Source organism: Suricata suricatta, chromosome 4 (assembly GCF_006229205.1).
Source record: "Suricata suricatta isolate VVHF042 chromosome 4, meerkat_22Aug2017_6uvM2_HiC, whole genome shotgun sequence".
Taxonomy (NCBI): domain Eukaryota; kingdom Metazoa; phylum Chordata; class Mammalia; order Carnivora; family Herpestidae; genus Suricata; species Suricata suricatta.
The window spans coordinates 29,449,761-29,468,880 of record NC_043703.1 but is presented as its reverse complement, the minus strand read 5'-3'; the positions used below and the strand labels follow the sequence as shown (position 1 = coordinate 29,468,880).

The following is a 19,120-nucleotide window of genomic DNA, read 5'->3' as shown; positions in this document are numbered from 1 at the left end:
CCAACATCACAATCTTGTGTCAGTCAGACAAATCGCAGACTACAGAGGTGCTGAAAATTAAGAATTCATAAGATTCAATGTAACTCTAAGGTGCGAATATAACCAGATTTACTTTAGAAAAAAAATCAAAAATGAAAAACCACATATTGAGGAGATAAAATGATTTGCTCAAGGTAACACAGCTAGCGAGGGACAAACAGGTTTCCCGACTTGTAGTCCAATGTTCTCTCAACTATGTAACACTGCCTAGTAAACATAATAATACAGTGATCAGTGATGCCACAGTTACCAGAATATATTCAAAATAATCCACATTAAATAATTCACATTAGTATCATCCAGTTCAATCATCATCAGTGGTCTTGGGTTAACCTGTTTTGAAGGCATGCTTCAACCGTAAGTCCTCTTTTACCTGTGTGCTCTCGGAACTCCACCATTGCCTTCATTGTTTTTGAATCTGCTAGCGCCATCAACCAGAACAATTTGGTTCTACCACAACCCTCATGAAGGTCAACCTTTATAGCTTCTTCTTCCTCTTTGAAGACCTAGTGTTTCATTAAAGAAAAGGGGAAAATACTTAATTTATCACAGGGAAAGAGGAAGCGTAATATTTAATCACTCAAAAATAATGCTTTTATTTACAAAGCACTCTAAGAAGTTTCAGGTATTTCCAATCTTGTCCTGAATCTTCACAACAACCCCATTTTTCAAAATGTGGAAATGAAGTCTCAGAGAGGCTACACAACTGTCTTTTTACCCAGCTGGTAAGTGAAGCAGTTGGGAACTTCACTGAGGTCTCTTCTTCCCATTACACCAAGCCTCCTTCCCGCATTTATTTCAAAATTTATTGGATGCATCTTATGCTCCAGAGGCTGTTCTGCGTGTAAAGACAGTCATTTTCACCTGTCTTTGATGGGTTTTGGTTCGCCGATGAAGATGAAGGAACCTGTCACAGTCGGTGCACAGATTTCCACACACGTTGCATAAAATGATGGCTGCGGTTTCTCCATCATCATGGTTGTCACACATAGGCTGAAACAAGGCATTCCCACATGTTACATTACAATAACAAGAAAGTTTCAGACACATATACAAATGAAATGTAACTTATTCATAACAATGTTATTGTTCTGAAGTCTACTGGGAACTTGGAATCTGAACCTTAAACAGATTTATGGCAAGTGTACTTAAATATAAAAATCACTCCAAACCCCTAATTCAATAATTAATGTGGTGAGCAGGTTCAATGATTAATAGAATAAACATGTATACTTTAATGACTTAAGACATTTTCTCCCCCTATGTTCAAACATTCTGTATGCTAAATGAATATATGATTCATTTTTTAACTTAGCGTTAATGAGAAAATGTTGAAAGGGCCTATATAATGTCCTTCCTTCCAGTGAATGTAGGCACACTTGTCAAACCTACTTTAAGTACTGGATATTTGTGAATACATGGTATGCCATGGTGCATCTCTTAAAATGAGAGTGTGGCTAAAAGCACATTTGGATGTGGTGGAAACATGGCTCAAGAAGGGAAAAGCTCGCGTATACAGTAATTAAAGCCCCTAATATACTATGAAGAGAGGACCCTAAGTGAAACAGACTTGTGAGATGACTTGGGCAATGTGACACAATTTTCCAGTGATTGTGGACTTGCAGGTTTTTTGTTTTAAGCTAAGCTAAAGCTTACTTATAAAGAAAAACAAGACCTGAAGCCATGTTTTATAAAACAATTCTGATCTTACCATCTGTTTCTGCTGTCCATCCTTTCCCATCCATCTCCCTGAGGAGAGCCGATCCACATGGTCCTGATCCAGCACGCACAGTGATGCTAGAGCAAGCCAGAGCTGTTAAAAGGAAAGGCTGTCACAACACTGAGTTTTTAGAAAAGACTTATAAAACACTCACCGCCTGACCCAGGATAACAGCTCAACAAATGCCAGCTGAATTTGAAAACGTGAAAAAATTTGAAAACATTCCAGTTTCCCTGATGTGGTGCCAGGCACACACGCTCATTGCTGTATGTGCCATGCACCAGTAGGCACTCACATATTTACTGAATAAAATCACTGCTGAAGAACCATTCTGTTTCTTACCTGACCTGTAAAATTATCCCTCATTATGATATATAAACATTCTATCAATAAATGAATTTACACACTGAATATTTACTGTACCAATGCCTCTTGCAAATTTTTCCATATAGCATCATCTGCCTGAGGCACTACATTCCAAGGAAGAGGGGCACAATGACTCTCTAATTTTACACAGTCCCATGAGTAGGTAAGCGGGCACCTATTAAATTCTTCTTGATAATAACAGCTCCTCAGAAGTCTTTCTACACCTCTAAATGCCTAGCACTATGCTTGGTGTACTTTGTCAGGAACTAGGATGTGTCTAACAAACTTTAGAAAATAGCCCTCAAAAATAGTTTAAAACTTTCTGGGGCTTAAAGGGTTAAAATTCAGTTTTACATAGAATGATACATTTCTTCATGACTGAGAAATAGTTAATTACGTAAAAAGTTGTTAAGAGTAAATAGAGATGAAGAGTAAGACGGAAAAATCAGAAAAACAAAACAAAACAAAGAAAAACAAAGTAAGCAAAGAGGAGAGCGGGGTGAAAAAGAGCGCATGTGTGGTGGAAAAGCGGTGTTGTCAGAGTAACGCCTCACACGTCACACTCACTAGCAGCAGAGTGCCAGGTGGCCTCTTCTGCCCTCGAGAAATACAATTTGTTTTCTTTCACAGACTTTTGAAGATTACATAGAGCTATTTCTGCCAGTGTTTACTTCTATTCCTAATGCTGCCAGACTGCCCTGGCTTCAAGGAAATCCCTAATCTCTTTGGAAGTACACAGGATGTGAAATTTCGTAGGGTAAAGATTAGTACAGAGGTCTCGGCTGAAGAATGCAATCCTACTCCCTAAGAGATTCTGCCCCACCCTGCTCTGGGAAGACATTCTTTGCTTTTTTAGAAAAAAGGCCTATAAATCCAGTAGGTAGGCTCTACTTTAGAAGAATTGAGCCAAACAAAATGAGTAGGGAGGGCCTGGTCTTCAAAGGACTTTCAGTGTATCTGAGCATAATGGTGGCACTAGATTTTCTGTATAAGGTACAGTAAATACACCATCAGAAAGACCACACAAGGTAACTTGGCCTTTTCTAACTAGTTTATCCTTAGCTTCCTAATAATAACAAAAACAAGTGAGAGAACATATAATAGTAAATGTGAATGTTTATAACCATTATACTTAGCTCACAATTCATAAAAGCCAATAACACATTTTCGATAAATAGAATATTTGGTTAAAATAATTGGATTAATCTGACTTATAGATTTAAGTTTATTCCAATCTATTATGAGAAAGAGAACACTCAACAATAAAGAGCTGACTGAAAAGAAACTCCTACCCTAGTTGTTGCGATACATCTCACTGGAGACCTAAATTCTTCCTCCATCTTGGTCAAGGCAATGATGGTTTCTGCTATGGCATTTTTTGTCACTCGGGACCATGCTTCAGATAGATGACCCTATTGAGCAGGAGAGAATAGTTGAATAAGTGACCAGAAATGTATAATCACACTAGTAAATTCTCTTCTCTTAAATAATATCTCTCACCAACAAGGAAAGATTTATTTATTAGTGCAACTTTAAAACAAGGGTCATACTTTTAAAATAAAAACCCATCATAACTCTATGAAAAACTCAACTTCTAATCACTATTTTAATGAATGGAAAGTCAATAAAAAATTAGGTCTTAACACTCTTTTCCTATAGAGCTCAAGGATATTTTTCCTCTTACATTTAGATAAACATAATAGAAGTACTACGGTATCTATGCTGGAGACATTCTGAGTTTGAAGACTTGTTATTTAACACAAAATTCATATTGCTAACCTAAGTGCTTTCAGATGCATATTACTAGAACCCAAGAGCATAAATGGGTTTAAATTACAATGACTTTATTTGCTAAATTGATTTTTGCTGAATATAAACACTTGACTATTATAAAATTTAGGTATTCCTAAGTATTTTTCCTAAACATTTTAATCTAGTGAACAGCTTGAGAAAGACTGGCTGAGAAATGAGTAAGTTCTCCATTTCACTGATTGAGGAAATATCCTGGCTGTTGGGAAAAGTGACAGAACTTCATATTTCCCCAGAATATCTGCTCTAGCCTCCCACCCACATGCTATCAATCTCTTAAAAGAGATTCCATTGGCGCCTGGGTAGCTCGGTGGACTGAGTGGCCAACTCTTGATTTTGGCTCAGGTCATGGTTCCCTGGGGTCGAGCCTTGCATATGGCTCCATGCTGGGTGTGAAGCCTGCTTGAGGTTCTCTCTCTCTCATTCTCTCTCCAACCCCATCTCCACTTCTCCCCTTGCTCAGTGCTCTCTCTTTCTCTAAAAGCAAACAAAACAAAACAGAGCAAAACAAAGGGCAGTTCCTCCTCCTCCAAAATGCCTTCCATCTGGTCTGCTTCTCAGGAGTCCACACTCCCCAGGACTGTGCCCCCTCAGCCTGGAAGTACAATGGAATGTGAGAAAACTAGCAATATGGAGCCAACAGTACGAGCCATGTACTCTGGAGAAACAGTTCCCTTTCCTCCACACTCCCAGATCTCCCTAGAAAGCTAACATCTAAAGACAGCGATAGAGGATATTAATAAAGAAGAGTAAAAGTTTTATAAACTAGGAGAGAACTAACAAGAATGAGAAACTTTAACTTTAGGGAACTCTGTTTATCCTTTAGGTTTTTGGATTCTGGCTGATTTGTAGAGCTCAAAAAGTATATTTTACTTAAGTTTTAAAGTTTTAGAAGACTAACAATTCTCAAGTAAATTAATTGGGAAGCCTGAAATGAAGTTTACACGAAAAACAAATATATTACTGACTAAAAAGACAAACGGTGCATTAACCTACGAAACAGAGGCTTTAAGTAAAGCAAAATCACACTAATGTAGTAGAATTAAACTGCCTGGTTTAATCAGATTTCTATTGCACTTCATTGACATAATGATCAGGAAGATGGAACTCACTGCTGCCATATCTTTAATAAGTTTAATGATGATCTCTGAGATCTGGGTAGGAGTTGAGCCCTTCATCCACCAATGACTTTCACCTCTTCGAACATAACTACAAAGAAAAGCCAGCATTTGCAAAACAATCAGTGACGGTTACAAATAAATACAATGAAAACTGCTATTTCAGCATGTATTTTAACTTTTTAAATGATTCAAAGTATTTTGAAAAAAATTATTCAAAATATTATTCATAACCTTCTTTTCAACCCCAAGAAAATGGCTATTCTGATACATGTTCCCTTCCAAATATTTGTTTATATATTATTTTCATACCCAGCATCTTCTAGAACATTGCTGTTCAAAGTACATCCACAGACCACAAACTATTTGTTACGAATCCACAGATATATTGAGGGCTTGCACCAGAATATGTCAATGTCAATTACGTCACTGGGTATTCTACTGTTTATTTCAGCTGACATTTTTTTTTCCCTTTGCAAGACTATCTGGAAGAAGAGAGCAGTACACTGATTTATATTCTAGTGTTATTTGCTTGATATCATGGACTGATTCTTTGACTAGTACTGTTCTAGATGTCTAATTTTCTGGTGTTACACACAATTCTGCAACAAACTTGCACATATCTTTGTCCGTAAGTACAAACATTTGGGAGATCAAAGGTAAGCATATTTTAAATACAGTGATATGTTATTAAATTAATATCCAAAAAGGCTGTAGCAATCTACATTAGATGTCACAATGCCTATTTCTTCATAATGCTGACAAAACAAAGATATTTTCCTATTGTTTTATCTCAGGACTAACTGCTCATCATATATTTTTCTATCAGTTTTTTGTCTTTTCTAATTAATTTGTAGCCATTTAAAAAATATTATAACTAATAATTCATGCTCTACTGTATAGGTGTTACATAATTTTTCCAGGTCAGTTTATATTTTAAAAACATTTTAATATTATTGTCTATCAGTTCACTTTCATTCTTATATAGCCAAATCTGTGAATCTTTTCCTCTGATTTTTTGGTTCTGTTTTAAGGAGGTCTTCCTGGATTGAAGATTATAGAAATGTTCTTCTAAAATTTGTCCTAGAAGAGTGTTAAAAGAAATATACATAAAGTTTAATTGATCTCAAGTTCACTTTTGTATATGGTGTGAGACAGCGGCCTTCAATCTTTTTTTTACATGAGAAATATTCTAATATCACATATTCAGCACACCTTCCTTTCCCCACTAACTTGAAATGACACTTTTATTACGTATGGCATTCTCTTTCATACAGATTAGTTGTTTATGGTTTCTGTTTGGTGAACAAGCTAACGAGGTACAATTTGAAATCCTGTCTTAATTCTCCAAATAGTAGTTCCCTCTGCTCTATTTTAATACTAAAACAGATGCAATGACCAACCTGGAATTGAAAATCATTGGAAGAGTGACTGTGGTGACACCTTTGCCCACAGTGGTACCAGCTGTTCCTGTGATGGTAGTTCCTTTGGCTTTGAGCTGTACTGTGAGTGCTTTGGCAATGCATCCTAGAAACATGTCCAAGATACCTAGTTTGTTCCAATCTCCCTTCTCTGTTGAGTGAATGATATCACTGATGTCTGCTGGGGGGAGGGATTTCACTCCTATGATGCTGGCAAGACGATTAGGAGTCACTTCAGGCAACACTCGTCTTAGTAAGGAGGTTACCTGATAAGAAAAATGAAAGGGAAGAATTCCTCATAAAGACTGGTATTCTAACATTTTCCTTTGTTAATGTGCCCTGCTGCCCTTCTATGACCTCAAGCTTTGAGAAGGACAGAAATAGGACTTAAACACTATTTTTAATTTCTCCAGTGGTAAGTACCCCTCCACGGCAGCAAGAAAAAGACATGTCTTTTATTTGGTCAAGATTAAAGAGGGCACCTGGGAGGCTCAGTTGGTTAAGCCTGACTTCAGCTCAGGTCATGATCTCATGTTTAGTGACTTTGAGCCCTGCATCAGCCTCTGGTGCTAATAGCTCAGTGCCTGGAGCCTGTTTCAGATGCTGTGTCTGCTTGTCTCTCTCTCTCTGCCCCTCCCCCCTCTCAAAAATAAATAAACATTAAGAAAAATAAAAAAAAATATTAAAGAAAAACCACACATCTCATGGTAATAAAACAATCAGTAGACAGCATAGTCTTTATCGTAACAGCACATTAGTAAAATGGAACATATTTTGCTCTTCTATATTCTCATTACAGTGAGTCAAAAATAAAGCATGGAGTTAAAATACAATAGAAAAAAAACCAAATAGGAGAACAACACAAAAATCAACACTTAAGACCCTACGGTGAATCTGTTTCCCAGTGTAACTTTTTAGCAGTGTTTTGTAGAAGAAAATAAGTCAGAAGGTAAGTGCTGTGACCAGTCACCTGTCTCTGGACTCGAGGAGATGCTGTGTGGAGCAGAGAGAAGAGATCCTGGAGCAGAGTCAGCTGCTGAGCCAGATACTGCCGGCCCACGTTAGAGCCACTCAGCGCTAGGACCATGGAGAGCAGCTCGAAGCAGTAGGCATCGGAGGAGGCATCTTCGTCACTGGGCTGAGAATTCGCATTTTCTTTGCTCGAAATGGCATGTTCCCACTCTTCACGAACTCTGGTGGCTTCCATGCGAATAGCCTGGACGATGTGAGCACACACCTATAGAGGCAACATGAGAAAAACGTAAAAACATACTTATAAGTCAGATTTACTATTTACTAGTTTACAGATTTACTATTATTACTAGTAAAAAAAAAAAAGAGACAAGAATATTGATACTCAATTTAACACTCTTTCTCCCAGTTAATTCTCTATCATATTGTTCTCTTAACTCATCTTAAAAACAGTTAAGGAAAACTAGCAGAACTATAATTAAAAATCTTAACATTTAAATCAACTCCTTTGTAGAAACTATTTATATACAAGTTACCAGTACCCATACCTGTGGTTTAAGACATCAAACAAAAGCAAATTACCATATTTTATCATTTCTAAGGCATATTTTCCTCCCACATTTTAACATTTCTATTCATAATATGCTTTATAATTGATGGCATTCACAATGTAATTGGCAGCAAATTTTCGTGTTTTAGTGATACATGAAATAACAGCACATTTTACAACTGGTAGCATTTAAGATTCAATGAAACACTGTTAAAAAGATAAAGTACAGATAGATTTATTTATTTAAGCAAGATTAAATGATGCTAAAAGTTAAAATAAAGATGTTTGAAAGACTGGTTTTTGTTGCCCAGGTACTCCATTCATTATATGAACAATCTAGTACTACTCCATCCCCTTATAATTAAAGATATTAGCAATGATTTGGTTAATACTATAATTGCTCAGAAAAAAAAAATCAACTGACAAACAAGAAAAGTGGGAAAAGGAACACAAAACATGCAAATGAAATCTGATTTAGGTGGATATTTGACACCAAAATGAAACAATCTACCTGAAAATGAGAAATAACAAAGAGCTGCAAGATCAGAAAGTTAACAACCATACTATCTTTAAAGTGATGCAGGTATGCAAATATACTAAAGGCAGACACATTCCGCAGGGCCTATAAAAGAGTCAGCATAAAAAGTCTCCATAATTTTGGAAAATACTTCACACCCTAAAAACAAATAAAAACTGATGTGGACAAATGAAATGACAATTTACCAACCTGTTTTTGTAAATTAGTCAGCTTACTCCTGCTGAATATGATTCCAACCATATGTTCTTTCAGGTCGGCATCTGATGTTGCCTTTACATAGAAAAAGGGAGGGGGGAAACCCAGGCTCTTTGAATAAAATTTGTATATTTGACATCCTAAAATATCTTGATAAATAACTATGAAGGCTATTTTATAAGATGAATTTATTTTAACTTGAAGTCTGTAACACTAAGACAAAGGATAAAGTCTGAAGAAATCATTACTGGTTAAGGTGACTATAAAAATAGCAAAATTTCTGAATTTAAGAAATCCAGAAAAGCATATTCTCTTTTCATGAACTTCTTTAATTTATCATTTTGGGTCATTTTGATTAGGTCTAAACTGTGGATATCCCACATTTAGATGTTAGAAGAACAATTCAGAAAATGACATTTGGTTAAAAGGAACATATCCTAACAAAACTCTATGATAATGGTGTTCTTAAATTAGGCTAGTCTACCACTACCAGTAATGAAAGAAATGTATCATAAAGAAGAAGAATAAAGGCTGCAAGTTTATAGTGCTTATTATGTGAATGGAACTCTTCTAAGTTACAGATATACAGATGCATAGTTATCAGATACATATACTCTTATTTAATCTTCACAATAAGTCCATAAGGTAAAGTCTAATGTTCTATTTTATAGGTAAGAAAAATAAGGCAAGCCACTCTTCTACAAATAAAAATGACTCTTAATTTCACGTCTCTTAGCACAGAGAAAGCTAAAGGACAATGTAACTCCCATCTTCACAATGAGAAAAACCTGATAGGCTACAAAACCATACATTTTTTGGTGCCCATCCATTCAGCTGAGATTGGCACCCAGATAAACTAAAATCAAAATAGGTAAATCCATATAGCTGGACATTTCGAAACTTTTCCTCTACTTTTTAAAGTTTTTTTTTGCTATGTTTTTATTTTTATTTTTGAGAGACAGAGAGAGACAGTGTGATCAGGGGAGGGTCAGAGAGAGATTGGGAGGTACAGAATTGGAAGCAGGCTCCAGGCTCTGAGCTAGCTGTCAGCACGGAGCCTGAAGCGGGGCTCGAACCCACAAACTGTGAGATCATGACCTGAGCCGAAGCCGGATGCTCAACCGACTGAGCCACCCAGGTGCCCCAAAACTGTTCCTGTACTTGATAGAACAGGTAAATGAGCAAACTAACAAAAATCAGTAAAGCTCTCAAAGACTTGAATAAAACTGTCAACTAACTTTAACATATTTATAGAACCTCATCACAGAAGAAAAGCAGAGTTCATGTTCTTTTCAAGAGCATGTGAACATTCACTAAAATGAGTCAAAATTCAAATTCATAATTTTAAAAGATCTGAAATTATACAAAGTATATTCTCTGATCACAATGAATTAAAATAGAAAAGAGTAATAGAAAGGTATCAGAAAAATACCCAAATATTTATAATTAAACAAGAAACTTCTAAATTACCCAGAAGTCAAAGAAGAAATCAAAATGGAAATAAAAAAATATTTTGACTGAATAAAATGCTGAATGACATGAAAAGAAAATATATAACCAACACACCAAAATTTGTGACACTCGACTAGAGCAGGACTAAGAAAAGGGCACCATTACATGAGAAAAGAAAGATCTCAAGAAAAAACAGATAAACTGTACTTTATCAAAATTATAAACTTCTGTTCCATGAAAGATAAGCCACCGAGTAGGAGAAAATATTTGAAAACACAATGGCTAAAGAGCCTTTATCCTCAATATATAAAAAAAAAAATCTTACAACCCAATTAAAAAAAAAAAGAGTAAAAGATTTGAACAGACATTTCATTAAATAAAGTACAGAAATGGCAATAAGGAAACAGGAAAATTTACTCAATATTATTAATTGTCAGAGAGTATTAGATGGATCTTAATGAGATACTACTTCCTATCTGCTATAATGGCTAAAATTAAACAGAGCAACAATACCAAGTACTGTTGAGAATGTGGAGCAATTGGGAATTTCATATATTGCTGGTAAAAATGTAAAATGGTTCAGTCACTTTGGAAAGAATTCAGCAGTTTCTTAAGTTAAACATACACTTACCACACAACCCAGCAGTCCTACTTTCAGATATTTACCCAAGAGAAATGAAAGTGTGCCTATGCAAAAATCTGTACACAAATGTTCGTAGCTTAATTAATAATAGCCAAATAGAAGAAACAACCCAAATATCCATCAAAAGGTCAGAGGATACCCAAGTACTGGTAAATCGATACAACGTAATTCTCAGCAACCGAAAGAAACAACTAGTGAGTGACACATGGATGAATCTCAGAGTCATCATACCAAGTGGAAGAAAGCTGATGAAAAGGTTCCATTACTACGAACCTGGAAAAAGGCAACACTACAGGGGCAGAAAATAGTTCAGTGGTTGCCAAGGTCTATGCACGAGGTGAGGGGATAGACTGTAAAGGACCAGGAGGAAATTTTAGGAGTGATGTGTTTTAAAACTTCATTGTGATGATTTTTTTACTACTCTATATGTTGGTCAAAAGTCGCTGAACAATAGAGTTTAAAAGAATGAATGTTTTCTGTATGTAAATCTTACTTCAAACACCTGACTTAAAAAGTGATTCTCTTAACAACTATGCTATTTCATGGGCATCTCACCGCTAGTATTAACTTTCCCATTCAACCTTAACACCCCAACATACACTCTCCTAGTCTTAGACCAGCCTCTTCAATGAGCCTGCTCCCATCGCCTCACCCATTTCCTTTCAGGTCCGATTCATTGCCAGCACCTACCAAAAGCCTTCTCTGACCACTCCAGGGCACAATACTTTCAATGTACTCTGAAAACTTATGACATGTGCAATTTTTTCACGCATATAAAAAAATTGGTTATGTGCTTTTCATATCCCTATTGATTTTTCTTTTTTTGGGGTGTGTGAACTGTTCATATCTAAGAACACACATAAGCTTTCTGAGGGCTTGGTACCAATTATCACAGTTATTTAGCACAAAATTGCCATTTGCTAAAATTCAGTTGATTTAATGAATAGTCACATAGTCTTGGTCGTCATTCAAATGGTATCTCCAAAGGATGCTGAAAGAAACAACCAGAGTTTATAAAATCTTATTTTCTATAGAACCCAAATAGAAAGATATAGATGACTTAGACATTACTATATCAGAAGACTCAGGGCTAGACCAGGTAAGTCCTTGAAATTATCTTTCAAAGGGCTGCCAAGGTAATTATCTGGAACATCTAAAGATGTAAGATTATCGAGACCACTCAGGGTTGACTTCTCTTTTTGAAAACAGATGAGGTTTTCCTTTTGGGTAGAGTGCTTTAGTGTAGACCAAATAAGTAAAGGTAACTGCATTTTTAAAAAAATTTCAAGGGGCACCTGGGTAGTGGCTCAGTCGGCTAAGTGTCTGACTCTTGATTTCGGTTTAGGTCATGATCTCATGGTTTGTGGGATTGAGCCCTGCATTGGGATCTTTGCTGACAATGCAGAGCCTGCTTGGGATTCTCCCTCTCCCTCTCTCACTGCCTGTGGCTCAGTTCACTTGCACGTGAGTGCTCTTTCTCTCTCAAAATAAATAGGCATTTAAAAAAAAAAATTCAAGGACAATATAAAGAACAGGTTCTTCCAGTAAAAATGTACTGAATGCATGTGTGTTTATGCCATGGATACAAGGACAAATCAGATATTTACTTGGTCTTTAAGAAGCTATGATTCAGTAGGAAAGGTAAGATATGTATGCAAATCAACATATAAAAGAAATCAAGAAGAGACTCCTAGGAATTACTATGAAGTTTAGCAGAAGGAAAACTGCATATGATTTGGGAGAAATCATAAAGAAGATTTCTGGAGAAGACAGTATTTTTTAACTGGACTGTGAAGAACAGATAAATTAAGGAAATGGAGGAAAGAGAAGATGATTAATGGTACACAGTACAGTAAATGACTAAGTTAATCTTACAAATCCTAACATTTGAACACTACAGCCCAAGGTATGGAGTAAGTTTTGCTGCTACTCACAATACTAGTTACATCATATATAAACAGGTGATTTCTTTTGATAGTTTCTTCAACTTCTAATTAAAGTTAAAAATACTAACTTCATATAAATTAATGTCACATATCCATTAAAATCCATAGCAATAGACGGATTATTTCACTTAACAAAAGTAAGAAAATGAAAAAGGGAAGTAAGTATTTTTAGAATACAAATAAATACATTGTATACTTTTTCCTCTCCTTCAGGTGATGACAATAGTGCTTTTTCCTCTTGCTCTGGTGTAGGTTCAGCATCTCCAGAGATGAGCTTTCCAAAAACCTGATAAAGACAGAAACGTGAGAAGGAATTGATGGCAGGAATTACTAGTGTGAAAGCTAAAGGATGCATGAGCTAATTCTGCAGGTTTTATAATATTACTATGCTGTTGTTGCTATATGCTACTACTTTTAAGAATTAATGCATGCAAAATGAAACACAGGAGTTTAGGTTTGGGGGAAGAGAAAATGGGCCACATGTTTGCCAGCCATTTCTAACGAGCTTTACAAAGTATTCTCTTTCCGTTTGGTATTAGTACTGCAAAAGACAGGATTTCAGTGTATCGTGTGCTAGAATCTGGAGTAAAGGGCACTCACTTGAGACGTAATAAGTCTGAACACCCGCAGAGTCTCGGCTTCACAGTTTCTTTGCTGGGCCACACTGGCTGAAATCTGGCCAGCAATTTTTGTGCTTTCGCCATCTTTCCAACCCAGGACTTTTACTTGTCGAACTCTCAGTGTGTTTTCTGGGCCTTTTAATTCAATCTTGATAATGTGATTATCCCCTCCTGGAAGTTCACTTGTTACCCAACCAATGTGCCTGGAATCCAGGTCAACCTGGCAAACGGAAAAGGGATAGAAACTTGATACAGCCATATCGCTCTCTTATCAAGGTCCTAGACTTAGCACTAATAACTGCAAGCTCAAATAACAAAGACTCGAACAGAGACTAAGGTTTACTATGTTATTTCACACTATCTTACTTAAACCTTGTGAGGATAAGTAATATTACAGTAGCTAGTATACAGATGAAGCTATTATACAGGTTAACTCAGGTTGAAGGGTTCTCAGTAAGAGATGGAGTTGGGAATTAAAACACAGGTCTGACCGCTTTCCGTGCACAAGTTATATTAAGTAAAATCATTAAAACAATTTATGTGACTGTCTGAGGAGAAATACAAGATAAGCAAGAAGTCCTGTTTTATGCATCTTCAGATTAAACCACTATTTAAAGATAAGCATCTTTTTAAAAGATGATAAGCATATTTGATGTGCAGTTACTTAATATGTTCTCCTTTCGAGAAAAATGATATAATATGTGACTGCATATTTGTGATTCCTTATTTCACTGAGAATGTAACTTTCCAAGGATTAAGTTTTAATGCACTATGAAATGGTTTTTGACACTATTCACTTGATAAAATGAAAACTGTTCTCATGGCATTCGATGTCTAAGAGAAATAACCTGGGACTTCTATATTATATATACAGACATATAAATGTATATTATTTTAATTGATAATGCCAATTTTCTAGAAACATCATTAAGGATAAATGCAAATTAAGGATCAAAGGCATTAAGGATCAAAGGCAAATTCTTGAGCCTTTTAAACAAAATTTATTATTTGTTTAATCCAAAATTTCAGTTCATTCTTTCAATAAAGAAAAGCAAAATATTCTTTCAATATTTCAAAAGCAAAACAAATAGTCAACATTTATGGGATAAGAGCTTTGATAAAGTTTCACTAACACAAGGGAGTTTATACAAAATGCCCAAATACAACCTAACTTGTTTCTAGAGGTCATTTGTAAATTGACTTGCAGCCTGGATTTAGTTGCACTGTTAAGTGATAGATTTTCAGGCTAGAGGACAACAATTTACATTTTAACCTGAAGTGTAAGTGTTAATTGTGAATGGGGTTTACGATGCATTTTAAGGTGCCCTGCCTGAATCTTTCTTTGTAAGGGAGCAGGAGGCAGAGTGGAGGGCTGGAGGCAGAGTATAGTCGGTAGTGGCAGGAGAGCACTGAGGGCACTGTTGGGTATTAGCACAGGGACAGTTGTAAGTGTTCCTATATCTGGACGATTTGCCAGTTGAGTGTTTTGTAAATAGATGATTTCTTAGAATACATTGGTAGCATGCCTAAATTAAAATTTAACAGAGGAGGCGGAGAAGAATTTTTCCCTAGGTAACATTTAATGACAAAATTTTAATTACCTGCTTTATTCTGCACAAATCTTCTACTGCTTTGCCAGTTAAGAAAGTCATTGAGGTGACTTTATTCTAAAATAGACAATACACAAAAATTATTATTTCATACTCCTGCTCCTGAATTTACGATGATTTCTTACAGCCTACTGATATCACATCAACTCTTCTGCATGTCTGTCATGATTCTTCCTAACTGATCTCACTCCGTCTGCCCACCCAGCCACATTCTTACAACTCCAGTCTTGTCGTGTTCTCAAAATTCTACTGTTAGTCTCCACGAGCTCTGAAAGAAAAGCTTGGCATTCCCTCTTTCCAACTAAAGTCTGAAGATTTAAATTCTATCTCTATCGTGAGGCCTTCCAAAAACTCTGCTTTCACTCTTGTCTCCACTCCCTCTGCTATATTTTCACAGCTTCTGGAGGTAACAGCAAGGAAGTCAGGTGGCTTAACCAAGAGCCACCCTTCAGTATCGCAATGTACCAAGACCGCCTTACAGCCTTGGAGAAGGATGTATGGGAACGATGGGCTCTGTCCTCTTGAGGTCCTTGCCACACTAGGGAAGGAGCATTAACAAACAAAATAAACGTCAAACAGAAGTTCTGTGTCGCTAGGTACTGAAAAGATCATGCTGGTACTAGAGCCAGAGATCTTAAGGTTGAATAAACTTTATGCAAAGCACATCAAGAAATAGATGAACACAGTAATTCTTTGGAGCACTGCATACTTTAAGTGCTCTAGGTCCATCAACTGCTGTGTATAAGGCACTGGTGGTGGGCAGGCTGGGGCACACAGGTACGGAAGCCTCAAGGATGCACAGAACTTAGAGGAGATTTCTTAAAAGGAAAGCAGATGTCAGCTTTTAAAAATGAACACTGCTATGATTATCTCCCTGAAAAATGTCAAATTGACTGGAATCATTGTTCTGAGGAAGAGTGTGTCCTGGCTTAAAATATACCATGAGTCAAAGATAACTTTGTACTGAACAGTGAGTTCTAGCTAGAAAAATGTTTTGATTTGTTACACTTGACTTTCTAGTATGCTAAAGTAGTTGTACCAATCGAAACTCTTGGCTCTGAAGAGGAGAGACACTTAACGACATTTTAGCTACGCCCCTGTTCTTACTCCCCCCCAGGGAAGCACCGCAGCTGCGCAGATGCACTGTTGCTGCATTGGCTGTGGATGGCTAGGGGCACTCTGCCGGCAGACAGGGCTTCTCGGGTTGGCCTTTTATTGAGGTTACCCAAGACCCATCCCCATCATTCTGGCTCTTCCTGGGAAAGTAAATGCGCAAATGCGATGGGAACAGCTTGGCAATGGTCAGAGGGGATTTATTAATACTGCATCTGCTAGCAAGCCACATCCATTCTTTTTAAAAAAATTTTTACTTAAAAAATTCCTTTAATATTTATTTTTGAGAGAAAGAGACAGAGGGTGAGCAGGGGAGGAGCAGAGAGAGAGGGAGACACAAATTTGAAGCAGGCTCCAAAGCAAGCCACATCCATTTTGAGGGAAAAATTCTAAGGAGTGACCTTCTCCAGGAATGGGGGGAAAAGCATGCAAGTTTGGCAGTTGGTGTCTTCTTCCTGGTTCTTAACAATCAAGTAAATAGGGCTCTTTTTCCATTGCTTGGCGCCTTTTGTAAAGGAGGAGTACTTAATTCAGTTGAAACACGTGAACAAGGTAGTGCTAGGGAGAATATAATTATGATCATTTAGGTTAGTCTAGAAACCCACCACCATCGCCAAGACAGCTAAGGGTAAGGCCTAGAAACTGAAAGCTAATTACAAAATACGCCAAAGTGTATTCAGTGCCATCAGAGTAAGAGAAGAAACTAGAGAAGTGAAAGGGTAATTTTTATAGAAGAGGTACTGGGAGAGGGTTTCTCTGCTGGTCTTTTGAGATTTTGGGAGAAGGTGATAAGCAGAGTTTAAGCGGAGGACTTCCAGGCCAAGAGAGTAGTTTACACGAGCACCTGGGGGTCGGCAGTTATAGAGGAGAGATTTATTCTGCTTAGCTGTAGCCAGGATGTATTTGTAATCACACCCCATTTTATAATTAGTATACCACAGTTCCCCTGGTCCTATTAATCTGTTTTTAGATGTAAGATTTACTTGGGAAATATAAAAATGCTGTTTGGTTGGTGAAATTTCCACATGAAAATCTTTTTGCTAAACTTAGAAAGATAGGGCATGGCCATTGAAGGTTTGAAAAGAACTAATGAGCCACAAATTAAGTTTCCTTTCTTACCCCCAGGTCGCGGGAATTGTCCACATGGACAGATACATAGCGGGCGTTGATTCCTTTCACGCAGTTGATGGTGATGTTCTTAGTTTTGTTTTTATCCTCATCTCCTGACTCCCAAAAGGTTTCCGTAGACCCATCTGTCAAACTGCCAATCATGGCAGGTCGGCTTGAAGTTTTTATGTCAACAATGCTGGTTAAGTCCTTTAAGCACATCACTATGCACAATTCCTACCAGAAACAAACGTACATTATTGCAACACTGAAATGGAAATCTTTTACAATAATAAAACAAAAGACGTGAGATAAGAAATTAATGAATCAAATTGTTTATGAGTGACTTTCAGTTTCTCCTTCTAAGCATTGTTGAATATTAACAGGATCACAGAGGATAACTTTCAATGACTGACCTGACTCATTGCTTCAAAGCCAGACTGGATACTGATGCTAAAACTTTCTTCACTGTCTCCATCATCTGATTTTGACAGAATATTGTTAATGTGATGAAAGACATTACTTTGATGGAGGAACTGGTGATCAGATTGCTTGAATTTCAGACTCCAGCACCTAAAATGATACAAGCAATGTATTAAATAATTCCTAAGGGTTTCCTGGGAAGGCACTCGGTAGTTAAGATTTTTAAAAATCTTAATGTTCTATGTAAAAACCAGAAATGAAAAAAATCAGGGAATAATATCATTGCCTTTTTGCGAGAAATAAAGGTAATTTCTTTGGAACAAGGTAAGATCTACAGAAAGTTCACTCATTCTACATCTAGAAAAATTGGATACATGAAGATGTATCCAAAGCTACAGAAGCTAAAAGGGTAATAAATCGATCCTGTAGACACAAGAGTGCTAACCAAAAAACAGCCTCTCACATTTATTAGTCTTACAATTCTATACTAATTAATCCGAGTTACATATACTCTGATATATAACACATCCTGTACTTCAAAAATCTTGTGAGGAGGAAACACAATCTCTCCTCTACCTGTCTTTAGGGATGTGAGTAGCCAAAATCCACTCCAGCAACCTACAGTTCATGAAAACCAGTGGGGCACTTATTTACATGTGTGGCCCAGTGTGAGGATCTGATGACAGGTTCGCAATTAGAAGTAATGTGAAGACCTCAGCCGGCTCAGATTTAAAAGTAGGTGATGTTCCTCAAGGTAGTCTTAGGCTACCTTGCATATAACAAAGGTTCCATTTTTCTTAAAGCTCTCTTCAATTCAAAACCCGATATTGATTTGTTTCTGAGCTTTCATGCTCCCTCTCAATTTTGTGACATTGAAGATTTCTACTTTTGGGTAGCACTGAGACAAGCTACTTGGGGCAGAAGAGGGTTTGTTACGGACTGGGATAACTGAGAGCACTAAGAAGTGTATTATTCTTGTTTTACAGAGGGGCAAACAGGTGTGAGCCAAGGAGGAAATTCTAGATTAAGGCAGTAATGAGGGAAGCACTACTCACATAATGTAAGAGATTCTCTGTACCCTAGTATTTAAAAAGGTCTTTCAAGCATTCCGAGCTTTGAATACTACATAAAATCTCTTCTCCAATGTACCTAGAATACTGAAACATAGAATCACCTTAGGGCCATTTGCTGTAACGAGCTGCCACTGGGGAGAGACATCATAAGATCGGAGATGGTCTGAAGCAAGCGGTGAAATGTGTGTGGCAGAGGATGAGCGGCCTCCCCGGCAATCACTATGTCTGACAGTGGATGCTCGCACACTCTCGTGTCTTTCTCCTAAGACAGACATTGAAAGCAAGTTTGATCAGTCTGTATGTTAGAAGGAGCTTTCCCCACAAGAAATATTATGTATACATAACAGTGTTATGTATACTTTAAAGACAGTCATGTAACAGAAATGTAAACAATAACACCAAAAT

The 19,120-nt window shown here is 36.9% G+C and overlaps 1 protein-coding gene across 15 annotated transcripts in view; it reads right to left on the bottom strand.

Moving 5' to 3' along the window:
* Positions 1-19,120, bottom strand: part of MYCBP2 (MYC binding protein 2) — a 267,757-nt gene that overhangs the window by 18,235 nt on the left and 230,402 nt on the right. For 13 of the 15 annotated variants that reach the window (XM_029936570.1, XM_029936574.1, XM_029936581.1 and 10 more), the window contains 14 exons: positions 18,817-18,977; positions 17,636-17,792; positions 17,232-17,456; positions 14,991-15,056; positions 13,370-13,609; positions 12,957-13,055; positions 8,723-8,803; positions 7,444-7,710; positions 6,456-6,739; positions 5,047-5,143; positions 3,418-3,537; positions 1,751-1,852; positions 904-1,032; positions 413-545 (listed from right to left, as the gene is read on the bottom strand). In XM_029936570.1, the coding sequence (XP_029792430.1) occupies positions 413-545; positions 904-1,032; positions 1,751-1,852; positions 3,418-3,537; positions 5,047-5,143; positions 6,456-6,739; positions 7,444-7,710; positions 8,723-8,803; positions 12,957-13,055; positions 13,370-13,609; positions 14,991-15,056; positions 17,232-17,456; positions 17,636-17,792; positions 18,817-18,977 (2,161 nt within the window). The remainder of the gene's footprint in view (positions 1-412; positions 546-903; positions 1,033-1,750; positions 1,853-3,417; positions 3,538-5,046; positions 5,144-6,455; positions 6,740-7,443; positions 7,711-8,722; positions 8,804-12,956; positions 13,056-13,369; positions 13,610-14,990; positions 15,057-17,231; positions 17,457-17,635; positions 17,793-18,816; positions 18,978-19,120) is intronic. The other 2 variants (XM_029936573.1, XM_029936586.1) reach the window with 1 other exon arrangement.